The sequence below is a fragment of the Siphateles boraxobius genome, unplaced genomic scaffold, assembly GCF_051911475.1.
Source record: "Siphateles boraxobius isolate OS27281-9 unplaced genomic scaffold, OSU_SipBor_1 130, whole genome shotgun sequence".
Lineage (NCBI taxonomy): Eukaryota > Metazoa > Chordata > Actinopteri > Cypriniformes > Leuciscidae > Siphateles > Siphateles boraxobius.
The window spans coordinates 23,246,128-23,273,479 of record NW_027508734.1 but is presented as its reverse complement, the minus strand read 5'-3'; the positions used below and the strand labels follow the sequence as shown (position 1 = coordinate 23,273,479).

Below are 27,352 nucleotides of genomic sequence, written 5' to 3'. Positions count from 1 at the left end.
GCGTCCTCTCATTGCACTCCGGGCAGCTGCCCTTAGAGAGTGCAGCTTCAGCGTAGTCACGGCCCAGACAGGAAGCGCACATGACGTGACGATCCGCGCCAAAGAGAGGGCCTCTGCACGAGGCGCAGGTGTCTCAAGGCATTTGAAACAGCGGCTAGAAAATTGCTCTTTTAGTCGCAGCGGCGAACACACTATTTGGTTTAAAAGGATATATACCCGCTGGATGGCACAGCAGAACAGTGGGCTGAAGGCAGCCAGTGAAAACTAGGAAGGCGGCGTCCTCAGAACTGCTTTGCAGGTGGCTTGTTCCACTGAAGGCTTTTTGACGGCGGCGGTGAAGGCTTCTCAACCGGAGGTCAGCGAAGTGGAACTTGCTAAAGGAGATGGGGGCTTATATAGCTATAAGCCACGCCCATACTGTCGGGCTCTGACGCACTCTGGCACGAAGCAACCTGATTGGTTCGTGCATCTTAGCCGACTCGCCATAGGTTCGTGCAGTTGCCCAGCACAGCCAATGAGCGCGCTAGACGCTCAGCTATATGTCTGCGGTGCAGCTGCACTGCGTTTTAAAAATTTGGCTTCAATATTCTCGAGAAAAGGAGTTTTCCCATAGCGTAAGCTAACTTGCGCAATAGAGAGACCTCTCGAAAGGGAAAGGGTAGTTTGCGACTACCCACCAGTTGAGAAACACTGACACTGAATTCTGACCTTAGTCTCTCCAGCACTCTGATGATGGTAAAATCAGATCCATCTCCATACAGAGTCCAATGCAAAACTCTTAGGGAGCATGCGGGTGTTTTGGGGCACAGAATATTTTCATGGGTGATGAATATTTTAACTATTCCAGGAATCTGTGTGGTGTACACCTCTTGGAGCTCCTAGAATTATGCATGATGTGTGTTTCTAACAGTTTCATATTGACTTGTGTGTGTTTTACACATTAGATCCTTCCTTTAGACACTGTTGTTCAAAAGTTTGGGTTGGCAATCATTTTTTTTAAATGTAATTTATTCCTGTTATGTAAAGCTGAATGTTCAGCAGCCATTACTTCTGACTTCAGTGTCACATGATCCTTAATAAAACATTCTAATACGATGATATTGTGTTCAATAATTATTATTATCAAGTCTTATTAATTATCAATATTGAAAATAGTTTTTGCTAAATATTTTGTGAAACTGATGCATTTTCAGGATTCTTTTATTAATCAAAAGTTCAAAAGAACAGCCTTTATTTGAAATACAGATCTTTTAAATGTAATTCATCCTTGCTGAAAAAAAGTAAGTTCTTTTAAAAATAATTCTTATTTAGGGATGGCCCGATACCATTTTTTTCAAACCGATACGAGTACGAGTATTTACATTTGTGTACTTGCCGATGCCAAGTATCAATACCGATATTTCTACCGCAAAAGTAACTATAGGCTCCCAGAAAAGAAGACAGAAGACTATTTTAGAACACAGGTTAGAAGACTGTTTTTATTTTCTTCTCTGCTTGTTTTAATAAGTCTAAAAATAAATAATAATGAGTAAAATAATAAATGTATTAACACACAAACCACTGTTAATTTAACACAAAAGCAAGCAGTTACTGTGTGCATGGTCTGACATTACTGAATGCACGCAAAGTGCGCTCCCTTAATAGCCTAATTCCTAAAAAGCTGACAGTTCATAGCAATCTCACAAATCTGTTATTATCAATGAAGCTGACTGCACAATGAATCTTTCATAATATACACACTTTGTTTGTTGTAATTAGAGGATTTGCCAGCATACAGAATTCAGCACTGAACAAAAAAGTTTTGAGCGGTGAGGGGAGTCTATCTTAAATGCTTTTGATTGGCCATTGCGTTCAAGACATTAACACACATGTTTGTGATTGGCTACATCGCTCAATGCTGCAAACATGTTATGAATAGAAACTCTGGCCTTTAAATCGTTTCTATTTTGTTTTAGTTGTTCTCCTTGCTTTTCTGCAACAGATGAATACAAATCTATTTGTTTTAATATGTTGTATTCATAGATATTTCTAGTTTGCGGGAGTCCCGCGAATCGTTTTATTCTCCCGCAACCCGCACACAGAGTGAGTGCATTACCGCCCGCGCCCGTGCTCGCACTCGGCCATCAAATCTAGTGCCGTGCGGCACTCTATTGCGTTGGGAGTCCACGTCCCTATGCCTCAGTTCACCTCGACAAAGCACTCACGGCGGCCAGTTTCGTTTCGCAAAATGTATGTGGTATCAGGGCTTGGTATCGGCGAATTTTTATGAGTACGAGTACGAGTATATGAGGACAGTATCGACCCGATCCCGATGCCAGTATCGGTATCGGGCCATCCCTATTCTTACTGATCCCAAACGTTTGAACTGTATATAATACAGCTCTTAAAAGCTACAGCACATGATCAGCAGCCATTATTACATTCAGCTGTAAGTAATCCCAAAGAGAACAATTCTCAATTGCTGTTTCTTTCCGTCTCTCACTTTCTGCTGCATTAGTGTGAATGCTGTTTGGATAGAAAAATGGTCAGAGGTCATGAATGGAGAGGAAACGTTTACAACTGCGAGACAATACATAAATGGAAACAACTTACTTGGAATGACTGACTTGCATTACTATGATGTCTGTGATGGTGCTGATCCGTCATCAGTGGCCATGGATAAAGTGATAAGGCTACAATAATCACTTTATCAAATATACAGAAATGTGGTTATGTAAAAGACATGAATTCTTTGTACACATTTGCAGTACAATCAATGAGAAGTTGTACTATTTGGTATAGCAAAGATCGCTCAGCGTAACACGTTCATTACACTTGAGTTATTTTTCTGATGTCTCTGGCTGCCAGTGGGATTTTTCCTTGGGTGGCCATTGACAGTTGCACATCCACAAAATTGGCCTGACAGATCCCTTGGGATGAACATTGAGAAAAACGTGGACACATACGCACAGCCTGTTTATTTTCGAGAGTTTTGCAGTTTGAATTCCTTACAGAGTTTTGACTTTTGTCTGGCCTGTGACCTCTGAATTCCACAAGCAGCAGGAGGGTTGAAGCATTCTCTAGACTCAAACTCATCTGAAATATGGCTCACAAACCATCTTTTATTCTTGGTTAAAGCAGTAATGATTAAATAATGGGTTTTATGTGGGGTGTGTTGCTATAGTTCATTACCTTTGCTACCTTTACAATAAAGACGTAACAACACAAATGTTTTAGGTTTCATGGTAATGTCACACTGAGGTTTTCGTGATGTTTAACTTGTTCTTTTAAATCAATAACACAGGCTGGGATTTAAGATAGAGCATTTGTGGTGCATCTCTGCTTTTCTGTCCTGTCATATATGAAAGTAATGAAACAGCATATCAGTGGACTCACTGGCACTTCATAGACCTCAGCGCCATGGTACCAAGTATTTTCTAACTCTCCAAATGTGAAAAACATTTGTCTATTAATGGCAAACACTTTCCTCTTACAATTTTCCAAAGGACTTGGGCCGCTTGTCCAGTTCATTGTGGGAGATTGAATATGTAAAGGTTGTGTATTAGCGAGGCTATTTCATTCAGTGCTATTAGCCTTTTGTAGCCCTGCTACAGAGAAAAAAAAGTATGAACTTAATGAGTCTGAGCCTGATTGTTTTAACAGCTCACTGTGTCATTGCCCTGGAAGTTTGACTAGACTATTAAATCACTGCAACAATGGCCTTCTTTCTCATGCTCATCTCTCTATTTCTCTTTCATGCTTCCTTCTTTCCAATTTTTTTATTTAGGTAAGTTTGTCCCGAGCTGAACTCAAGTGTAAAGTGTAGTGCCAAAAGCAGCTATAGCGCCAGTAATATTCACAATATTAATAGCAGTGAAAATATGCACACAGTCTGAGCTCCTTCTGTGAAAAATTATTTCCAGAGACATTTCAAAATGTTTAGATGAACTTTTAACTGGTAGACCTCGGTTGGGTTTTTTTTAAGTGTAAACGTATTTCCTTTTTTCATGCTCATTTCAAACCCATGTCAAACTTAGATGGTTAGTTTATCTGATTATCGTTATATCACAGAAATTTCATATTTACATAAGAAACAGTGATACGCTGTCATTGTCAGTTCATTTAGTTTATTTCTCTTTATTGACTGAATGACCTAAGTGAGACTGAGCAGTCAACATACATCTGTAGTGTTATTTATTTACATTCCCCAATTCCACTGTAAATAGCCTGTGGGTGTCTTATAATTATATTTTAACTGTAATGGGTAAAATCCATTTGTTTTGGGAGCTGGATCCAGATTTTGTTGGAATGCTTCCCTGGAGAAGCTTGCCAAACAGAGAAATATTTTCTCAAGGGTCCCATGATGTTGACCCGTGGCCTATGGCAGAACACTCATTGAGGTCTGGATCTGCAATAAACGAGTGTCAGATATCGCTCCCTGAATCACACTGTCCCTGAGTGGGTATTGCTCCTGTTCAGAGAATTAACCTTTACCACGAGTCAGAATCAGCTTTAGATGTGGTGATTATTGGTGTGTGTGAGATGTGGTGCTTCTAAATATTTTCATTATGGAAGGATGTGTTAGTACCTTTGTATTTTTAATCTTTCATGTATGATGCAGAATGAAGAAAGGTTTTCAAATAGGATGATCACCTTCTGAGCGATTCACTTCCTTAAATATTAAATTCAATTCACATTTATTTTTCACAATATCTTTTCAAAGCAGCTTTACAAAAAAATGCATGTATCTACAAAACAATTTAGGATAATCTGCTATCAGAGGTAAGTAGAAAATTTGGCAGTTTTGTATGCTGATACAGAATTGGCATCATCTAAAGATCCCAACTGGAGTTGGTGTAATCTGTAATGGGCATCCCGAGTTTGAAACAGAAAAGCAATTGGACAATAATTAGCATAGCTGCTGTTCATAATATTCATATTCAAGCAATAGATTTTCTTGTGCATTTGATCTGACTAAATGTAGCTTGTTTGCAGGACAACCACCTAGTAGTACATTACAGCAATCCAGTCTAGAGGTCATGAATGCATGAACTAGCTTTTCTGCACCAGAAATAGATAACATGTTTCGTATCTTATTCTTAGCGATGTTTCTAAGGGGTTTCTAAGGCTGTTTTTGTTACATGGGAAATATGATTTCAAGAGACAAGTTGCTGTCTAATATAACACCCAGGTCTTTAACTGTAGAGGGTGAAGTAACAGTACATCCTTGTTGATGCAAATTGAATTCTAGGAGATTCTGTGTACAGGTTTTTGGTCTAATAAGTAATACTCTTATTAGACCTCTTATTAGATACTCTCGGTCTTATCTGAATTTAATTGATGAAACTTACTGGTTGTCCAATATTTTATATCTTTAACACACTCTGTCAACTTGACAACATATCTGTCGTGATGAAGTATATAATGGTGTATCATCAGCATAACAGTGGAAACTAATTCCATGCTTTCTAATAATATTACCAAGGGGCAGCATGTGTACTGAAAATAGCAGAGGGCCTAAAACAGACCCTTGCGGCACTCTATAATTTACTGATGTTAATATGGATTATTTAAATAAACAAAATGTTTACACTCAGATTACTTGCGATCTAAACCACCTTAATGCCTGACCCTGAATACCAGTGTAATTTTGTAATCGATCAAAGAGTATTATGATCTATAGTGTTGAACGCAGCACTAAGATCAAGTAGAACTAGTATTGAGATGCAGCCCTGGTCAGAAGCCAGAAACAAGTCATTTGTAATTTTAACGAGCAAAGTTTCTGTGCTATGATAGGTCCTGATGTCACGATCAAAAACGAGGAAGCAAGGATGCAAGTAACTCTATAAATATTTATTTAAAGGTCAGAAAACACAAGAACACTGGTGACGCAGGGACTAGATGATCAGGCGTCCGGTTGTTGAGTGGTGATGATCAGGTGTCCGTTAGTTGAGTGGTGAGGTGATGAGTGCCGAGTGGTGAAGTAATCCAAGGAACACGAAGACAGGAACAGGACACGAACTGAAACTCCGACAAGACCAGGACCAACACGCACGAGAGACATCACACAACGATCTGACAATGAGAGGAGAATGTGGTGAGATTAAGTAGGCGAGTGAATGGGCTGCAGCTGGTGAGATGAGTACGCTCAGCTGGATCGCTGATCAGTGAGGGGAGTGGCAACGCCCATTCCCACACACCCACACATAACAACAGAAACACGAGACAAAAAGGAAACAGTGAATTTATAAACCGTGACACCTGAATCCTGACAGAAAATTTTCATAGATGTTTTTATTTTTTTGCTAGAAGGAGCACAATTGAGCAGACACAACTTTTTTTCTAGTATTTTAGAAATAGATGGAAGATTTGATATGGGTCTGTAAGTGGTTTCTTAATGAGAGGCTCAATCAGTGCCAGCTTGAAGGGTCTTGGGACATTACCTAGAGCAGTGGTTCTCAAACCTGTCCTAGAGGACCACCAACACTGCACGTTTTCTTTGTCTCCCTAATCAAACACACCTGATTCAACTTATCAGCTCATTAACCCATGTGATAATGAGCTGAAGAGTTGAATCAGGTGTGTTTGATTAGGGAGACAAAGAAAACGTGCAGTGTTGGTGGTCCTCTAGGACAGGTTTGAGAACCACTGACCTAGAGATAGAAAAGAGTTAATACAATTGAGAAGAGGCTCTATTGCTACAGGGAGCACATCTTTAATTTAGTGGGTATTGGATCTAATAAATGTGTTGTTGGTTTAAGATGCAGTCAGTTTTATCTTTTCCTGTCCCATAGTTGTAAAGCACTGTAATTGTTCTTTAGGGGGCATTAATTGAGGCTGAATCATAAAATGCTGTCAAAGGTTGTACATTTATAATTGTATTTCAGATGCTTTCTGTTTTCTCAGTGTACTAAATTGTGATGGAATATTCAGTTCAGGTGATGTCTGTTCATTTGTTAATAGCCACTGTACACTGAGCAGTTGAGACATCAATCACATCATGAGGGTTATTTGCAAATCTATCGTTAGTGGTTGGGATAATCGTTCTACCTGATCCATAATGCTGAGCAATAATACTTTGAGCTGTGAACGGACCTCTGAGTTGCAATGCTGTGCTGCTCACAAGAAAATAAACAGTTTACATGAGAGCTACTCTTAAAATAGCTATTAAATGGACTTTTGTTCCCCATGATTAGTTTTACTTTCTGTAAGGAACTTTAAAAAGGAACTTCTGTAAGAAACATTAATAATCAATAATATCTTTTTATTATTAATTATAAATATTTGGGTCAGTTAATTGGATTAACTTGATGTGGCTGAATTAATATTACAATCAATTAATCAGTTCGTCCAAAGAACTATTTTGATTATTAATTTATTCTAAGAAAAGGGTATCTTCCATGGCCACAGAAGAATAATTATTTCTTCGCCTGTACAGCACTTTGAGCCAGTAGCAAAAACCGTGATCGTAAAGTGACTTGTATTGCAAACAAAACAGAACCAAATACATATTATGTACAAGTTTTATTAACTAAATATAGATATTTATATGAATATAAATAAACTAAACAACATATACACATGAATACATAAATAGGTTAGTGATAGGATGAAATTGGAAACCGGAAGAGGGTCTATGAGGAGAACCATCAGAATTTCATTTCCACATTTCATTGAATTGAATACTTGCATTTGTAATGGGAACAATTCTTGAAGTTGTTGAAAATTGAAGTCGTTGATGGTTCCGGCAGCGTCAAGTGGAAGTTGGTTGAGCGTTCTCTTTCTCCAGGAACGCATGATTGGTTTGGTCAAGGCCTGGGACTCTGTTGAGGCCACGCCGAGCACCCAGGAGAAGTGAGGAAGTCAAAAGGATGGGTGATTGGAGTCGTTGTTGGTTGGAGTCTTTGTTCCAAAACTCCTGAGATTGTGCTTGGTTCTTTGTGAGAGAGTCTTCTCTCTCCTGCCTGAGCCCACCTCTGGTTGGAATCGAGGCCTGCTGGGCCCTTGGGCCCCCGTGGAGGGGGAGGGGTTTCCCCAGTATCCCCAGAACAGTGTTGCGGCTGGATGAAAGAACTAAGAGAGGGCGGTCACTGTTGCCTGCCTCTGATATACCCTGAGAAAGAACCAACCCCTAAGGTTTGAATGGACCTATGAGTAAGGTGACATGTCCGAGAGGGGAAGCGGCTCTTAGTTGATTTATGGTCTTTGTCCCCAGCATGCTTAGACTGTTCATTCAAGCTCAAATAGACATAACAAATTCACATTGCATTCTAAGAGAAGGTGATGTACATCAAAGTTTGTGTCATTAAATGAGGATTAATTTGGTAGGAAGCATGATACAGGTGAGGTTATATTGACCGTTGGGTGGTTGTTCAACCACATACACCCCAATCAAACATACCATGTTGTTATACCTAATAGTACACAAGACAGTAAATCATCACAGTTTCTGTGAGGCATGTTCCTTCATAGATCAGAGTAACACCGCAAAGTTTATTTAATTAAAGATGGTCTCTCTCTCTTAAGCATGTGGCGCATGTGGCCACATTCCTTTGGGGTCGTAAAGTCTGTTATCAGTCTTAAAGTGTTCTGTAACCGGACACCCGGCTGACAAAGTAACTTCATTTGTGAGGTTAGTTTTGGGGGAGAGTTTCATAGACCTTTATATTCATTAAATATAGTGAATATGAATAATTAGTGTGTGTCTGATTGGTCCAGACCCTACATTTCCTTCTCTGACCCCAATGGACAGATACTGCCTTACATCGATAGGCTATTTAATAGTACCACCTCACCATTAACTAATTATGAAGTTCTAAATGACATTTAAGAGCCCATCTTGACCTGGCACAGGCACATAAATGTAAAGTCAAACAGGGGTTCTCTCTCCCTCGAGACCACTATCAGCATGAAAGAATTCTGCATCTCTTGAATAAACAGTTGAAAGTACACATCTTGGTGTGTTTAAGGATGCCTAGTATTCCAGTGATCTGTGACTTGTTAAATGAGTCCTCTATGGCTACTTAGTGAAAGTGACAGCCTTTGCTTTTAAAAGCAGCATGCTTAAGAGAGCCATGAAAAGTATGTACTGCTCCCTACAGTTCGACTGCTACTGCACCTGAATAATGTGTGTGTCCCTGATTGCTCTCTGCAGGAGCAGTATTATGCGTGAAACATGTCACCATTAATGGAGCGATGTGTATAGTCAGTCTGGGACGTAGGACATATATTTCAACACACACACAAGCAGATCTCAGCAGAGTCCCACATACCTAACCGCCCTGCGTGCTTCCATGGATACATTACCTCAGACATCAACATTCAGCTTAAACCTGTTTAAACATTCCTTTGCCGTTAGATTCCACTCACCTGCCATCTCTCATTGATTCACTTCCTCTAACCTCCTTTAAATGACCCTGTTTTCATAGGGAGCTTCGATAAACAGGCTTCTGGCTGTATTATTTACAGGGAAGTGGATCACACACCTGCTTTATGCTTATGTGGTTTTTTTTCTGACATTTCTGTTTGATGGATGCTGTACTGTGTCAAAGATAATATTTATATGTTTGGATTGTGGATGTTTCTAGGTTACTGGTAGGAGCCCCACTGGAAACAAATGGACAGCATCAGACAGGAGATGTGTACAAATGTCCCCTAAGCAGGAGATCTGGAGGACCCAGCTGCACCAAACTCAATCTTGGTATGGTGATTGCAGTTTTTATATTTTCACAGAATATTTTAGTTAATTTTGTGTGAAAGGCATTTAAGCATTGTTTTTATCATCATATTTCCATAATTAAAAAAAAATCATAATTTTAATTATCATCATAATATACATATTACGTCTCTTTGTTATCATTGGTGAAGTTGCACAACCCATTGTTTATGAAAATTTTCATCGGTAATTGTGTTGATGAGATTAACACTGGATGACTGAGGACTATAATTACTAGATACATAATTATCATAAATACATTTTTTAAAAAGACTTCAAAAGGAACTGTAATTATTTACTAGCACCAAATAATTACTTCACTAAGCTTCCACAATAAGAGTAAGAGTTGAGGTTTGCGTAAGTGTTACCAGGCATGCCTTGTGAAAAGCAATGGGGTCCGGGGAACAGATTGATTCATTCAAATACACCCCTGAACTTGAAATTACATGTACACATCTGGGTTTTTCACTACAGAACACAACATCTAAAGTATGTCAAGCATATGTGTTCTATATAATCTCAAGTGTCAATACAACCACTCTGCCAGTTTCAATATGTGTATGCCTATAGATGCACACACATAACAGATGCACACAGATGAAGTCAGGAATGTCTAGACAGAATTAACAAATATGTTTACTGTTAGAGGAAGTCCCTGTTTAAAGTACATATGCCACATGTGGACTGTGGTCAGATTTTACAGCACAGCATTTTATTTCGCTTACACATCTGAAACATTTGTTAATGTTTTTTTTTTTTTCTCAAGGAAGGATATCCTTGACAAATGTCTCTGAACGAAAGGATAAGATGAGACTTGGAATGACCCTTTCGTCCAACCCTAAAGACAACAGCTTTGTGGTGAGTTGAATGTTTTGAATGTCTGGTTAGATAATAATACATATTCAGTGTTATATTTAAAGTAATCTGGAATTTAAACGGTCTACAACACTAATATTATTAAGTGTTTAAACAACATCTATTCCCTGTGGAACACTATAGAATCATAATTTTATGTCAAATGAGCCCATGATATTCATGTAAATCCTAAATTAATTTATTAATGGTGCACTTAATTCTCTTTGTGATTATTCACAGGCATGTGGTCCCCTTTGGTCGTACGAATGTGGTAGCTCGTACTACAGCACTGGAATTTGCTCCAGAGTCAACGCCAGCTTCAAGTTTTCCCGCACTATCGCTCCTGCCTTCCAAAGTAAGCACAATGCACCTGCGCCCTTGATTTAACTAGGACAGTTTTTACAGTGACATTTCAGCAATATGTTTCAACTTTCTGTCTTAAATGTGGACTTTATTTTTATGATGAATTTGGCCATGACAGTTTCTGGATCTGCCATATGCAATATATTGTGGAATAAATCTTCTTTTTAAAAAGAAAATGATCATGACTGCTCATAAAGAAAGAGCTGAGTATATAAATCTTTTTTTTTTTATGAAAGAATTACAGGACTCATTTTTGTTTTTAGAACAAATCCATAAAATTAGCTTCTGAATAGAATTACCTTTTAAGAGTTTTATCTGCCAAAAACATTTAATTTCCCTTATCAGGGTGTGAGACATACATGGACATAGTTATAGTCCTGGACGGTTCAAATTCAATCTACCCCTGGAATGAAGTTCAAGACTTCCTTATCAACATCCTGCGGAAATTCCACGTTGGACCGGGACAGATTCAGGTGTTTTTGAGTTTCTGAACAATGTCACTGCGAAGTATCAAATGTGTCTTAATTTTTGTCACACGAGGTGAATCATGTGCTCGTCAGGTTGGAGTACTACAATATGGAGAAAAGGTGGTGACAGAGTTTCAGCTAAATGACTTCCGTTCTGTGGAGGATGTGGTCAAAGCAGCCCGTAAAATAGGCCAGCGAGGAGGAGAAGAGACCAACACTGCGCTGGGAATCAGTGTTGCACGGTACTGCGCATAAATGACAAAAATATATTATAATAATAATAACACTTAATAATCATCCAGCTCTTGCTACTAAAGTACATTACCATGCAAAAGTTTTTCATTACCATTACATTGTTTTAATGTTTTTGAAAGAAGTCTCTTCTGTTCATTAAGGCTGCATTTATTTGATCAAAATACAGTATAAACAATAATATTGTGAAATATTTGTATTATTCTAAACCGTTTTAAACTATTAACTGTTTTAATATTTTTTTTAAATGTCATTTAGTCTTCACTGTCACAGAAATCATTCTAATATGCTGATTTGTTGCTCAAGAAACATTTCTTATTATTATCCATGTTGAAAACAGTTGTGCTGCTTAATGTTTTTGTGGAAACTCTGATGCATTTTTTTCTTTGATGAATAGAAAGTAAAAAAGAACACCATTTACACTATAAATGTTTACTGTCAATGTAATACATCTTTATTGTCACTTTTGATCAATTCAATGCATCCTTGCTGAATAAAAGTAGTAATTTCTTTCAAGGAAGTAACTTACTGACCTCAAACTTTTGAACGATTGTACATTTTGCTTATTAATAGAGTCCAAGACTTACATTTAGAGAGCATAAATTATTATCTATGGATATTCACAGCTCAGAGGCCTTCAAACAGGGAGGTAGAAAAGGAGCAAAGAAGGTCATGATCGTCATCACAGATGGAGAATCACATGACAATGCTGACCTGCAGCAGGTCATTGAGGACAGCGAGAAGGACGGCATCACCAGATATGCCATCGCTGTAAGTACTGCCTTCCTTCCTTCAGTTTACTTCACTTTCTTTTCTGCTTTCGTTTTTTGCTTTGGCATTGATGCCAACTCTCATGCTGAAATTATGTGATGACCTATTTTTAAAATGGGCTTTTAACCAGTCATTGAAGTCACATTCGGCTGCTGACAAAAGGCCCAATGCTTTCACTCCTACTTATTGAGCCTTAGATATGATATGTTGTCTTGGGCGCTCAGAAGAAATGCGTCATGTTTGAGCTTTTTTCAGGCTGATTGATTCTTGACATTCTTCCTCACAACAGGTACTGGGCTACTACAATCGCAGAGGCATCAACCCTGAAGCTTTCCTTAATGAGATAAAGTACATCGCTAGCGACCCCGATGATAAGCATTTCTTTAATGTGACAGATGAGGCAGCTTTGAAGGACATTGTGGACGCTCTCGGAGAGAGGATCTTCAGTTTAGAGGGTTAGCGATTTTACCACAATGGCACCACACACAGCATTGCATCATATCCATAACACAGCCCAAAACCTCAGCCTGTAAAATCTCTGCACAGCACTACACTGTAAATTGCATTGGACCAAATCTTCAAATTTATACCACATCTCTTTGCTATATTCTCAGTGCCAACTCTTTCTTTAAGATCATTGAAATCTGCAATGCTGTGTTGTAGGAAATGGTGGACTCTTTTCTCCTGTGTGTTTATGTTGTCTTTGTGTGCAGGGACTAGCAAGAATGGGACAGCATTTGGTCTCCAGATGTCTCAGGCTGGCTTCTCCACACACATAGTGGAGGTGAGTCTGTATGTCCATCAGTCTGTAAGTGGATTTAAATGTGGTCATGTAAACGCGTTAACCTGTTTTCCTTTATCAAAGTAAGGTCATAAATGGCTTAAGCATAAACCGATCAACACAGGTAGATTTTTAAACCTTACCCCTGTTTCGCCCCGGCATGTATACACATTAACCTGCTTTCTGTCAGCTTATTGAAGTTTGCATGTGTGATATGTGACAGTAAAGTGTCCTACAGATATAAGCACATCCAGAAAGAGTGAGCATTTCACGGTAAATATATCGCAAACTCCAACTCTTTCTTGACCAAGAAATTATAAAAATGTGTTCTCATCTCATGCAGCCGAAGTAGAAGTGGTACAGTGGTACACTGCTTATTTATTTAAAGGGATATTTCACCCAACAATGAAAATTAGCCCATGATTTACTCGCCCTCAAGTCATCCTAGGTGTATTTTTAGTTATTTTAGTCGATAAAGTTTTAAATATGGATATTTTTCTTACACGAACGCATCGCTTCATTTATTAACTCCCCAGAGCCGTGTGGAGCACTTTTATCATGGATGGATGCACTTTTATGGACTTCAAAACTTAAACGGCCATTTACTGCCATTATAAAGCTTGGAAGAGCCAGGACATTTTTTCATATAACTCCGATTGTATTCGTCTGAAAGAAGAAGTCATATACACCTAGGATGACTTGAGGGTGAGTAAATCATGGGGTCATTTTCATTTTTGGGTGAACTATCCCTTTAACATCACATCTCATATAACAAATGGAACACTCTGAGTCAGATACACAAATGATTTGGTTTTGACGTCACTACCGGGGAATAACCAGATTTGTTAATAAAGTCTAGTAAACATGGCTTACATGCGTTGCCGGGTTAGTGGCTTGCATGTAAACTGGGACAATGGGTTAATTCAATAAGCTGATTTTTGGGAGTTATCAGCGTATCGGTTTGAATATAAATGTGCTTTGTAAGTTCTGGGTCTACTTTATTCCTTAGTTCACAGCTCCTTTTTTCCATCTCAGCTGAAAGAAAAACTAGACAGTTTAACTGAGATCAGATTAAGAACTTTGTCTGAACCAAAAGTCAGACGTTCAGTGAATGTTTAGGTTTACTTTCTTCAAACTGAAACTTTATCTTTCTTTCTTTCTTTCTTTCTTTCTTTCTTTCTCTTTAAATATTCATCATTTCTTTTCTTCTCTTTCTTTAGGTCAACTCTATATGTCGCTGTCAGTAATATGATACACCAAAAATATTACACCTTTACAATGGGCGAGCAGATAAGATTCCTCCCTGATAATTCAAACAAGCATCTTTCTGATTCTCATTCCAAAAATTAATATAAGGCCCAGGCTTTCCCAGGGAAGAGATTATTGTGGTGAGAAGTGTGGAGGAGTCGCACCTTAGGGGAGAAGGAATATTTTTGTCTTGTCTGTCTGAACCCAGAGCTGATATTAGAGCCGACTTGTCCTCCAGCACAGACTCAGCATCTGACACTCCCATACTGTACCTGCTGCTCTGGCAGGCAGTCTTCCATGCTCCGTCCACAAATCAGTCCAAACTGTACCTGGTGGGTCTGTATCCAACCAAGACCTGCTCCCAACTGAAACGCTAATCATCTCTGTCCAGGCTGCAGTTTGCTGATGCAACCCCTCTGATTTTTCCACTCTGTCCCCTGAAGGAAAGCAATGAGACTTATTAATATCTAGTCTTTTTTATGGAAGAAAGGGATAGGAAAACTCCAGATGGCCATTGGGATGGCTGGAAATCTGGATGCCTGAAACAACATCTGCAACAGAAGCATCTTTAGTGTCGAGAGGAGGCTTGAGTTGTTGGAAAGAATGTTTGCACTCTAGGAGAAAATCATACCCCTTAATCCAGATGGTACATAGGGGAGTGTGTGTGTGTGTGTGTGTGTGTGTGTGTGTGTGTGTGTGTGTGTGTGTGTGTGTGTGTGTGTGTGTGTGTGTGTGTGTGTGTGTGTGTGTGTGTGTGTGTGTGTGTGTGACAAATATTGAACTTAGACTTTATTTCATGCCTCAGAATTTATTTTATTTGGTTTATTTATTTTTGGATTTGTGTACATTTAAAATGATCACTAAACAACAATATTTGTGTCATATGACAACTCTCTGGAGATTGGAATGGTTAAAGAGATTGGCATGGTAATGGATATGGCAATGGTAATGTATTTGGTCTTGGCAGAATAGATCTGCCACGCTGTTGCTGCTGCTGCAGAGCAAGTGCAGAGACTTGCTACTGCCAATACATTCACATACATTGCTGTGAGCATGTAAGACATGCTGCTGCACATATAACATACATGAAATACCGCCCGTAGCAGACCTATACAGGTGGAGCTGGGGAAGATGGAGGGTTTCTGAAAGCGCGCTGCAGACTGCTAATGAGTTGTTAATGTCAAATGAGTTAAACCTATCAGCATGCACCATCTAGAGTTTAATGCCAGAACTAGGTATTCCTGTCATGACAACTCTCGGGAGATTGGAATGGTAATAGAGATTGGCATGGTACTGGAAATGGCAATGATAATGTATTTGGTCTTGGCGGAATAGCCAACTGCTGCTGTAGAGCAAGTTCCAAGACTTGCTATTGATAATAATTTCACAGACATTGCTGTGAGCATGTAAGACATGCTGCTGCTACTGCACATACATGAATGAACCCCGCATCAAAGCAGGAAACAAGAGAAAAGCACTGAGCCCTCTTCAACAAATATCCAAACAGATCATTTACAAGTTGTCCAGCCAATCCCAATAAATCTGTGGGCAGGAAGACTATTGCTATACATTTGTAAAGCAACTTTTTTACCCTACACATTTGAAGTGTGTTTTAAAGCGTTTTTGTTTTAAAGTGAAAGTGAAAGTGACACGTGATGGCCAAGTATGGTAACCCATACTTGGAATTTGACCTCTGCATTTAACCCATCCAAGTAAGTGCACACACATTAGGAGCAGAGTAGTGAACACACACAGGCTGCAAACGTAAATACACACACCCGGAGCAGCGGGCAGCCTTGAGTGGCGGCCAGGGAGCGATTGGGGGTTAGGTGCCTTGCTCAAGGACACCTCAGTCATATTCCTGCCGGTACTGGAATCAAACCAGCAACCTTTGGGTCACCAGTCCAACTCTGTTACCATTAGGCCATGACTGCCCCTATTTGTCCTATTACACAGGGTAGTAGGAGAAATAGACCGTACAAGTAATATAAATATGATGTTGAGTGGTAAAACAAGCTGCTGCTGCAAGGGGAGATATGCATACATACATGATGACATAGACAGGAGACAGGAAGTGATAGGAAAAAAACATCTCAGACCAAACTGCAGATCTATCTCCAAGACATTTTTTTTTTCATGGTACTACATGTTTTGCTATTTAATGTAGCCTTGGCTACCTTGCTGACCTGCTTAACACTAGTAACCTAAGGCTATTTGCGCCTTGGCTACCTTGCTGACCTGCTTAACACTAGTAACCTAAGGCTATTTGCGCCTTGGCTACCTTGCTGACCTGCTTAACACTAGTGACCTAAGGCTATTTGAGCCTTGGCTACCTTGCTGACCGGATTAACACTAGAAATGCATGCTATGTGTTCTCCTAAACAATAGATATAACAATGCAAGCTGATAGAGATAGGAACCCAGCAACCACCTGAGCAAGTATAATCAATTAGTCATTTGATAATAATTATACAAAACCTTTATACTCCTATATGATAAATGAAAAGCAATTAGGAGCGATAATGAATGACAGGGGCATGCTCTCACACTGCATATAGTTAATGAAAACATTACTCTTGAAATAAAAGAATGTTGTTGTTGTATTTTTCTTATTTACTTTAACCTTCTCATCCATAACCTAGACAGCGTATGCTTACAGAGATACAAACTGTAAGGGGTATACAGTCAAAGACCCAGAACCAGATATGAAGAATGAAGAACCAGAGTCAGAATTATAATAAATTAAAGAAACGTTTTACTGAAGATAGTTTGCAGTTTCATCAGTAGAAGGCCGTTTAAAGCGCAAATGCTTATATCACTTTAACTGTTTTCATATACATGCTAACAGCGTATAAAACAGGGATGACATACAATAGACCGCTGCTTCAGTGATTCACTCGTGCAACTGTTGACATGAGGCTAGTTTAGCACATTTTTAACATAAAGCTAGTTTAAAACTTGTAAAGATTGTTCCATTTAGGAATTAAATAACCGGACCACACAATGTGCGCAGAGATGTGGAATAAATCATCAATCACTTATCTTAGAAGTTGATTCCAGATTCGCTTTGAAAGCGCGCTAAAGACTGCTAACAGCAGCAACACTATAGGTATTTCTTTGAAAGTTGAACCGCAGCTCATTGGCCGCTAATGCAGCAACAACTAATCAGCTGTGCTACAGTATGATAATGATGTAATCGCTACCAAGTGATTTAGTCTTTAGACCTATCAACATGCACCATCTAAAGTCAGAACTAGGTATTTAAGATATACAGTAACAATATAAAGTGATTGCCTAGATATAAGAATTCAGGAAGCAATAAAGATGACTTTTTTGACGTAATTAAAAAAGATAAAGTTAAAGTTAATAATTGAAACTGAAAAAAACAGACTGATATATCTTCATTTGGCTCAGTGAGAACGATGCTGAGCCAAATTAAGATAAAGATGCCATCTGGTGTCTGGCGTGTTTAATGAACCAATCAGATAAGATTAAATCCAGAGTCAACGAGAACCTCATTTGATTGACTTAAAGAAGAAGGTAGACTCGCCTTCCCTCTCATACTTGCAAAACTCTAATGAGTGAGACAATCGTGCCAAAACTGTAAATGTAGGCTACACAAGTAATTTAGACATTTGCAACAGTTTATTTTTTTATACATATTGGTTCTACATGGTCAATCTGTTTTGCAGTTCTTCACACTGTTGTTTTCGCTTGCAAATGGCTGTTCACCGGCTTGCAATGCTTTTGGCCATATTTTTCCGTCCACTGTATCGGGGAGTGCAGACTGTAGTGTTAGCAGGAACAAGATTCAAATGTTTAACTGGTCAAAATTAGACAAGCAAAAGAGGGAAATGAGAAAAAATATGTCTAGTAAAATGTGTCCAGTAAAAGTCTTAAAGCACTGCAGCACTGCAGTCCTAGTAGCATCAAGTTTAGAGGCAGTCCTGCTTTTTGTCTTTGTGCTGGTCCCTTATCACATCTTCTGCATGCGTATGTGGTTGTGGTTCATTAGAAATGAAAAGTGATGATTGATTTATGGTAGCGATGATGAGGTGCAATGTAACCAGGTGCACAACATCACACTCAGCCAGTATTTAGATGTGACTCCTTTTATGCTGTGAAAGCCAGGATGCAGTAGAGCCGAAGCAGAAGTTGTTGAAAGGATGAGGTCACACCATAAAGGCACACAAAGCTGGAGGCTTTCTGAAAGTATTGGTGGTTTCATCCGCAGTGCATTTTGTTCTCTGTTTAAATATCAGCTCTCTGTGTATATGTTTGAGATCTGAAGTAGCCTATCCACTGAGCCAGAGCAGCGCACTCTCAGTGGGCTGCAAGTTCGGGAAGAATGTTCCGTCTGGGCTGGGATTGCTCAGAACGTTGTTGTTTGTTTATATGTAAGCATCCGCCAGGGAATTTAAGTTCTCTCTAAACATGAAACCATTCCACTTGCTCTCATTCCGACTACTGTCTACATAATTAACAGTGTGGGATGCCAAGCATTTTGTTCATATTTTACAGCAGAATAAACTCATCACTAAGTAAATAAATTGTTTATGAGGTTTCTATGGTAATTGAATGCAAAGCACTTACTGAGAAATTATGAGCTGGATGGACACTGAATGAATAAGATAAAATGTGTGAATCACTGTATTGTGAATTTACTGAGAGCTAAATGAGGTCAAGAATGTAGCTGCAATATGTTCTATACAAACAACTGCAAAATGTGCATTTTTTAACTGTGCTTTCAATCTACAGTAAAACATAGATTATGCCATGGAGGCATGATTGATGCATTGGCTAAATAATATAAAGAGGTTTTTGAGATTGTGAGCTTTTACTATATTTTTCCATTATTCTTCAGCAACTGTTCCAGAATTAATTCTATGCAAGTCTCACTGAAATTGTTTTATTTTATTTGACTAATATAGTGCCATTGGAAGCGAAAGCCCATCAACCCGAAATGAACCACTGCAGATGCTCTAGGGTCTCATAAAAATCAGTTGGATGTCAGAAAAACTGGCAACTTAAAACAATAGATGCCACCAATTCATCACTTGACAGACCAAAAGCCTATAGTTTGATGCTATAAGAGTTCACAGAAAAGAAGAATATAGTCAGTGAATTGTATGTAATTGTAAAATTAGTGAATTGTATGTAAATGTAAAAATCTGAATATATTTGTTTGCTCTGTCTGCAGGACGGTATTTTAGTGGGAGCTGTGGGAGCTTATGACTGGAATGGGGCTGTGCTGAAGGAGACTCGTCAGGGTAAAGTGGTTCCACCAAAGTCCTCCTATGAACAGGAGTTTCCAGATGAACTGAAGAACCATGGAGCCTACCTGGGTAAATAATCCACACCTATACATTCAACCATGGCTGTCACTGAGATAAATGCCCTAGTGTGATATGTCAACATCTAAATGATTTTTTTAAATTATTGTTATTCATTCTACTGTAAAAAAAAAAAAACTCTCTTGGTCTCATTTTAACTCCACTCTGTTACCAAGAAAAGTGATACATCCAGTATAGAGTCTTTAATTGATAAGCATTTTATTTGATCATCTTTCTCCTTTTGTGTTTGTAGGATACACAGTGACGTCAGTGGTGTCAGCTCACAGTGGTCAGTTATATGTAGCAGGAGCTCCACGTTTTAACCACACGGGCAAGGTCATTATCTTCACCCTCAAAAATACTGGAGAGCTCACTATATTACACTCACTCAAGGGACAGCAGGTAAAGCACTTACAAACATGCTTACAAACATTTGCAGCACACAGTGTTTGTATACAATGCTCATGTATTCTCCAATATCATTCTGCTACTCTGACTCATCCTTCACACGCAGTTTTTGCGTGTTTACAGCTCTCCTGTATCCAAGTACTCAAAAGCTTCTTTTCCACTGTCAGGCCGAACGGTTTTAAGAACAGCAAGGAATTGTTTCAGTTATATTTCCACTTAAGCCTGGTTTGACACGGCACAATTACAAACCGATCTCAGCCTGGATTCTCAGCACCATTGGCTAACCATTCTGAACCGTGCTGGTAGAATGCGTGTAGTGATGTCACCACTCAGGATTGGTCACTTGTCTGTTGCCAGGCTACCAGTTTCTCTGTAGCTGGCCTGGTGCGCTATTTGAGCGACCTAAACACAAGTTAATAATAAAATGAAAAGAATTATCTGAAAATCCTCCATAAAACAATCACTATTAACGTCTCATATCATCTGTAGACTCTTGCGTTACCAATGCAACGACTGACGCATTTGTAATACATTCCAAAGGGCTCCGTTATCAGCCCCACAGTGGAAAATGAATCCATATTCGTATCGGCTGGGCCAGATCACCGTGGAATGGATTGATTTAGCAATGAGAACGGTTTGGCAGGATGGTGGAAAAGCAGCTAGACTGTACAAACGACAGTGATCAATTGGTCATTGTGTTTTCAATCTCTCTCCTGGCTTTCATTTGCGATGAGTGGACTGTCTAGAGTCTAGAATACAAACCCTAATCCATGTGCTTCTCATCACTGCAAATAAATTCACTCTTACAAACAACGCACAGAGTTATTGAATAGTTTTTAAGGAGGTAAACATTTAACAGGTGATTATTACCTCAGGAAATTGCCTTAAATATCACCCCTATTAATCAAACTGCATAATTATGCATGTGACTCTTTATTTAGAAAGCATACACTGTACAGTAGATTGTGATTGAGAGACACATGAGAAATAAGCATTTGGTTATAATAAGCATTTTTTGTTTCTTTGTCTAGATTTATATATATATATATATATATATATATATATATATATATATATATATATATATAATTTTATTTATTTATTTTATAACCCCTTAAAGTATGAGATTAAAGACAAGCCATACATTTTTGAATCAACCAGCTGCTTGTATGAAGTTGCAAAGACTTTGGAAAGAGATTGTGTTAAACAATGATGTGCAAGAAGAAGATCCAAGATGGCGCCGCAGACGGCTGCCTCGGTGTGTAGCTCTCCAGCTATTATGTTGTTTTTGTTCATTTGTCCTGTGTTTAGTCATTATTTTCCTATCAGTTTCATCAAAGACGAACTACTGGACATTAGGAAACACACACCAGAAAACTTCCATACAGTTTTTGATTATTCAGACGTTTTGCTGGACATTCTCGTCGGAGGGGCAGCAGTGTTGCTCAAACGCGCGGTCAGACGCAGACGAGGAAAGCGAGCCGGCGCGCTGGTTAAACTCCGCGAGCGCGGCCTGCGCACTGCACTCCCCAGTATTCATCTTGCGAACCTCCGATCCCTTCTTAACAAAAGGGACAAACTACTTCTCCTCACCTGCATTAACAAGGATTTTTCTAACTCTGCTGCTCTGTGGTTCACTGAAACCTGGCTGAGTGAAGCCACACCGGACAACGCAATACATCTGCCGGGCTTCCAGCTGTTCCGAGCGAATTGCATCGCGGAGCTAACAGGGAAAATGAGAGGTGGTGGATTGTGTTTCTACATTAACGAAAATTGGTGTTCAGATATAACAACACTGAACAAGATAAGCTCTCCTAACTTAGAGACCCATTTCATTAATTGCAAACCTTTCTACTCGCCACGGGAGTTTTCCTCTTTCATTCTCGTGAATGTTTACATCCCTCCAGACGCGTGTGTGAGCGCGGCGCTACAACAGCTGGCTGAACAAATAGCTGAAACGGAACAAAGGCACCTAGGCTCTCTTCTAATAATTCTTGGGGATTTTTAACAAAGCAAATCTTTCCCGTGAACTACCAAAATACAGACAGCACGTTACATGTCCCACGAGACAGTAATTATTACTGTACAGTATATTATATACTGGACCACTGTTACACCACAATAAGGAATGCGTATCAATCTGTCCCACGGGCAGCTTTGGGGCTCTCTGATCACTGTTTGGTTCATCTTATTCCGACCTACAGGCAGAAACTGAAATCAGCTAAACCTTTGATAAGGACTGTAAAAAGATGGACTAATGAAGCAGAGCAGGATCTACAGGCCTGCTTCAATTGCACTGATTGGACTGTTTTTGAAGCTGCTACCACCGATCTGGATGAGCTCACTGATACTGTAACATCATATATAAGTTTCTGTGAGGATACATGCATTCCTACCAGGACATTCTTATCATTCACTAATGATAAACCATGGTTTACTGGGAAACTCAAACACCTTGGTCATGCCAAAGAGGATGCTTACAGAAGTGGGGAAAATTTTTTTGTATAACCAGTCCAGAAACAGATTGACAAAGGAGATCAGAGTTGCTAAAAGGAACTACTCTGAAAAAAAGAAAAAACAGTTTTCCTCCAACGACCCATCATCAGTCTGGACTGGCCTGAGGAACATCACCAACTACAAGTCACCATCTCCCCGATCTGTGGACAATCAACACCTGGCTGACGGTTTAAATTCATTTTACTGCAGGTTTGAAAAGCCCTCATTCACACCACACACCCGGTCTGATCTGCATTTCACACATTCACCATCACCTCCTGCACGCCCACCCCCCCCTCCTGCCATCCAACCTGAGCTTATGGTCTGTGTGGAGGACGTGAGCCAAGTCTTCAAAAAACAGAAGACTAGAGAAGCCTCAGGCCCAGGCGGCATCTCATCTGCTTGTTTAAAAGCCTGCGGTGACCAACTGGCCCCGGTCTTCACGCAGATCTTCAACAGATCATTGGAGCAGTGTGAAGTTCCCTGCCGCTTCAAACGCTCCACTATCATTCCTGTCCCCAAAAAACCCAAAATCACTGGACTTAATGACTACAGACCTGTCGCTCTCACGTCTGTGGTCATGAAGTCGTTTGAAAGAGTGGTGTTGGCCCACCTGAAGGACATCACTGGACCCCTGCTGGATCCCTTTCAGTTTGCTTATAGAGCAAACAGGTCTGTGGATGATGCTGTCAACATGGGACTGCATTAAATCCTGCAACATCTCGACAGACCAGGGACTTATGCAAGGATCCTCTTTGTGGACTTCAGTTCGGCCTTCAATACCATCATGCCTGGTCTTCTCACAGCCAAACTGACCCAGCTCTCCATACCATCCTCGATCTGTCAGTGGATCACCAGCTTCCTGACGGACTTGCAGCAGCGAGTGAGACTGGGGAAACTCACATCCAGGACTCTCACCACCAGCACTGGGGCCCCCCAAGGGTGCGTTCTCTCCCCACTGCTCTTCTCCCTGTACACTAATGACTGCACTTCTAAAGACCCCTCTGTCAAGCTCCTGAAATTTGCAGACGACACCACTGTCATCGGTCTCATCCGAAACGGTGACGAATCTGCTTACAGACTGGAGGTTGAATAGCTGGCTGTCTGGTGCAGTTATAACAACCTTGAGCTGAACACGCTCAAAACAGTGGAGATGATCGTGGACAGGAGGAACAGCCCAGCACTCCCCCACTCACCATCATGAACAGCACTGTGGAAGCAGTGGAGTCATTCAGGTTCCTGGGCACTACCATCTCTCAGGACCTGAAGTGGGACAATCACATTGACTCCATTGTGAAAAAAACCCAGCAGAGACTGTACTTCCTTCGCCAGCTGAGGAAGTTCAACTTGCCACAGGAGCTGCATTTTCAGTTCTACTCAGCCGTCATTGAGTCTGTCTTGTGCACATCCATCACTGTCTGGTTTGGTTCAGCTACCAAATCAGACATCAGGATCCTAGTCCGGACTGCAGAGAGGATCATTTGCGCCCCCCTGCCAACCCTCCAGGACCTGTACTCTTCCAGAGTGAGGAAGAGAGCAGGTAAAATCATCACAGACTCCACTCACCCTGGACACCACCTGTTTGAACTGTTACCGTCAAGACGGTGACTCAGATCACTGGCCACAAGAACATCTCGGCACAGGAACAGTTTCTTCCCCCAGGCCATTTCCCTCCTGAACAGTTAACACTCCTCCCAAGGCATATGCCTTTAAGTGCAATACTCCTACTGTTTAGTGCAATATCCTACAATTCAGGTGATACTTATATGTGGATTTATTTATTTATAATATTCAAAACACTGTAAATATGTTCATAATCTGTAAATCTGAAAATGTCTATTCCGACTAAACCCAACTGTGATACTTTTATTCTCATATATTTAGATTTTTATTTTTTATTCTTATAATTTGTAGTATTATGTTTCTTGTTGTATTTGTATTTGTATATGTCCACTGGAAGCCTCAGTACCAAAACAAATTCCTTGTGTGTGCAAGCACACTTGGCAATAAATCTTTCTGATTCTGATTCTGATTGAATTGTCATATTATGGCATTTTTATTTTGCCATTCACTGTATATATGTATATGCCCTTATGCTTGAGGACAGTGTAAGTAAAAAGTGGTACAGCTCATGCATGTTTATGCTTACATTAGCTTATACATATCCAAGTGATGTACTTCATAGGCACAAAATGCATGTCCTTGTGCACCAGTAGTAATTAGCCTGGCTTCGATGGATGTCTTTGTGCAGATAGGGTCATACTATGGCAGTGAGATTGCTCCAGTGGACATGGATGATGATGGAGTGACTGATAACCTGCTGGTGGCTGCGCCCATGTTCTTCAGTGGAGGCTGGGAAAAGGGCAAAGTCTACATATACAGAGTCACAGAGCAGGTACAGTTTCTTGTGAAAAACAAGTAAATTAGCCATTGACAAGCTATTATATTACCTCCTGTTTACTTCCCACCCAGAAAGCAGTATTACAGATGCTGTCTCTTTTCTTAAAGCTGAGGGATCCAAGCTCTGAAAACTGTGCCTGTGCATTGATGCAGTTCCTCATTAATGGTCTCACATAAATACTGACAGGCTTTAGCCACCTGTCATACCTCGCATCATAGAGTAGTGGAGGGTGAACTCAGCAGGAAAATATTTTCCCCTTGAAATGTAATTATATGAATTGCACACAGAGAGAGAGAAAGCTGCTTTAATAAATGGAAAAAGCTGCAGTGCATGCAAGAGCAATGCTGTGGATAAAGCAGACCTCCATCTTTATTCATTTAGCTCTTATAAGCTATTTCCTTGTGGCCTTAACCAGGGGGCCACAATCTGTGTTATACCTCAGGTTGCAGCCAGACACAGGGTACATCAACATCGTTAACTGAAATAATTGACTATAGTTAAGTCATTATTCAAATACCGTAGTACATACGCCATCCATTTATTATGCAAACCATTCTCTCTTCTCTTCTCTTCTCTTCTCTTCTCTTCTCTTCTCTTCTCTTCTCTTCTCTTCTCTTCTCTTCTCTTCTCTTCTCTTCTCTTCTCTTCTCTTCTCTTCTCTTCTCTTCTCTTCTACTGTAATCTGATGCTATTTTAGGAAGGATGCAATTGATTTCATGTGTCTGTCGTCTATGGCCGTATATTTTCAGTGCGAGTGAGAGATTTAGGAATTTAGGAGGAGAGTTATGTGCATGGCTAATTACTCTCCCAAATACTTGGCTAACTTGAACAGTTTTTGCTTTGAGAAATTGCACCTTTCCCTCAAACTTTCCATCCATTTGAGACTAATTGATTTGAAAGGTTCAAATGCCTTCTTACTGACCTCACCTTAAGTGATAATACAGGAGCAGTTCTTGCATTTGACCTTAGGAGTCTGGTTTGGACTGTTATTGTGAATGTGTATGCTTATAACTATTTATTTCAATCATGTGGACATTTTTTTTTTCTTAAAGGCTGCATTTTATTTTCAAAATCATGCTACAGTTGTGCTGCAGTCTGCAGCATTTTTTTCTGTTTTGTTGGATAAAGGCAGCAATTTCATCCAAATTTCTTACATAAAAGCATTGGTTGTTTTCGTCTCTGGATCTTTAAAAAAATTCTCAAAAGATTGTTTCTGTTTACAGAAATGTTTAGCCCTTGTCCATGACCTAAGTGGATATTCACATCATAAGCAGCATATTTTCAGAGTTTTTTTTTTTAAATTGTTGGTGTATGAAATAAATATAAACAATGACCCTATTCCTCATTAAAAGTTTGCATTGAAAATGTTTTTACAACAGTAATATAAATTTAATGTAAATAGGCTTCTTTTATATCTCTCTTAAACCATAATATTTATTCTTACTGAATTTATCCCTGATTCCTAATGTATTCTCAATGTATTTTTAGTCCAATTAAAACTTCAAGATTTCAGTTTTTAGCAAAAGCAACATTGAATTATAGGTTAGATGAGCATCCAATAATATGGAAATAGGAGTTCACAAAACATTCAGTACTAGTATCCCACCCACATACAGCCCTGTGCATGACCACATTTTCAATGCATTGTGGCGTCAGTTGACTTTATTAAAGGGCAAACTATCTGTACATTGTTGCATTGTGAAACCCATTAGTTTACCTCTGCCTTATACTCTGTACAAGCCATCAAACTGGAGCAACAAGGCTCTTGCTGTATCTAAATTGTGTCTTATTACCTCATGGCAGCTCTTTATGCTTGTTTTACCATCAGCCTCGTTTCATATTGGAGGGCTCGCTGGAGATCTTAGATCAAGGTCAGAATGCCCGTTTCGGCTCTGCACTGGCCCCTGTGCCTGATCTAAATGGGGATTCATTTAATGATGTGGTGGTGGGAGCTCCACTAGAGGATGATCACAAAGGAGCCATTTACATCTACTACAGCCAACGCAACAGAATATTGAGGAAATATAAACAGGTACCACATAAGTGTCCTTTTCTCTTGTGTATTAATTATTTGAATGTGTTTGCTTTGAATAGTTATTTATTTTACACCCATCTCCTCTCTCTGTCAGAGGATTGCTGCAGTTCAGCTGGCCCCGGGTCTACAGTACTTTGGTCGTAGTATCCATGGCAATATGGATATGAATGGAGATGGCCTGGTGGATCTGGCTGTGGGCTCCCTCGGTGCAGCAGTACTTCTGTGGTGGGTCTCTAACACAGGGTTCT

The 27,352-nt window shown here is 39.7% G+C and overlaps 1 protein-coding gene across 3 annotated transcripts in view; it reads left to right on the top strand.

Moving 5' to 3' along the window:
- itga11a (integrin, alpha 11a) overlaps positions 1-27,352 on the top strand; it is a 68,904-nt gene that overhangs the window by 15,651 nt on the left and 25,901 nt on the right. For all 3 annotated transcript variants that reach the window (XR_013203648.1, XM_077228705.1, XM_077228704.1), the window contains exons 3-15: positions 9,567-9,679; positions 10,461-10,552; positions 10,790-10,904; positions 11,258-11,385; positions 11,473-11,621; positions 12,258-12,402; positions 12,692-12,857; positions 13,116-13,186; positions 19,632-19,776; positions 20,018-20,166; positions 24,920-25,063; positions 26,898-27,101; positions 27,199-27,329. Coding sequence is in view for 2 of the 3 variants with exons in the window: in XM_077228705.1 (XP_077084820.1) it covers positions 9,567-9,679; positions 10,461-10,552; positions 10,790-10,904; positions 11,258-11,385; positions 11,473-11,621; positions 12,258-12,402; positions 12,692-12,857; positions 13,116-13,186; positions 19,632-19,776; positions 20,018-20,166; positions 24,920-25,063; positions 26,898-27,101; positions 27,199-27,329 (1,752 nt within the window). In the remaining variant the exon portion in view is untranslated. The remainder of the gene's footprint in view (positions 1-9,566; positions 9,680-10,460; positions 10,553-10,789; positions 10,905-11,257; positions 11,386-11,472; positions 11,622-12,257; positions 12,403-12,691; positions 12,858-13,115; positions 13,187-19,631; positions 19,777-20,017; positions 20,167-24,919; positions 25,064-26,897; positions 27,102-27,198; positions 27,330-27,352) is intronic.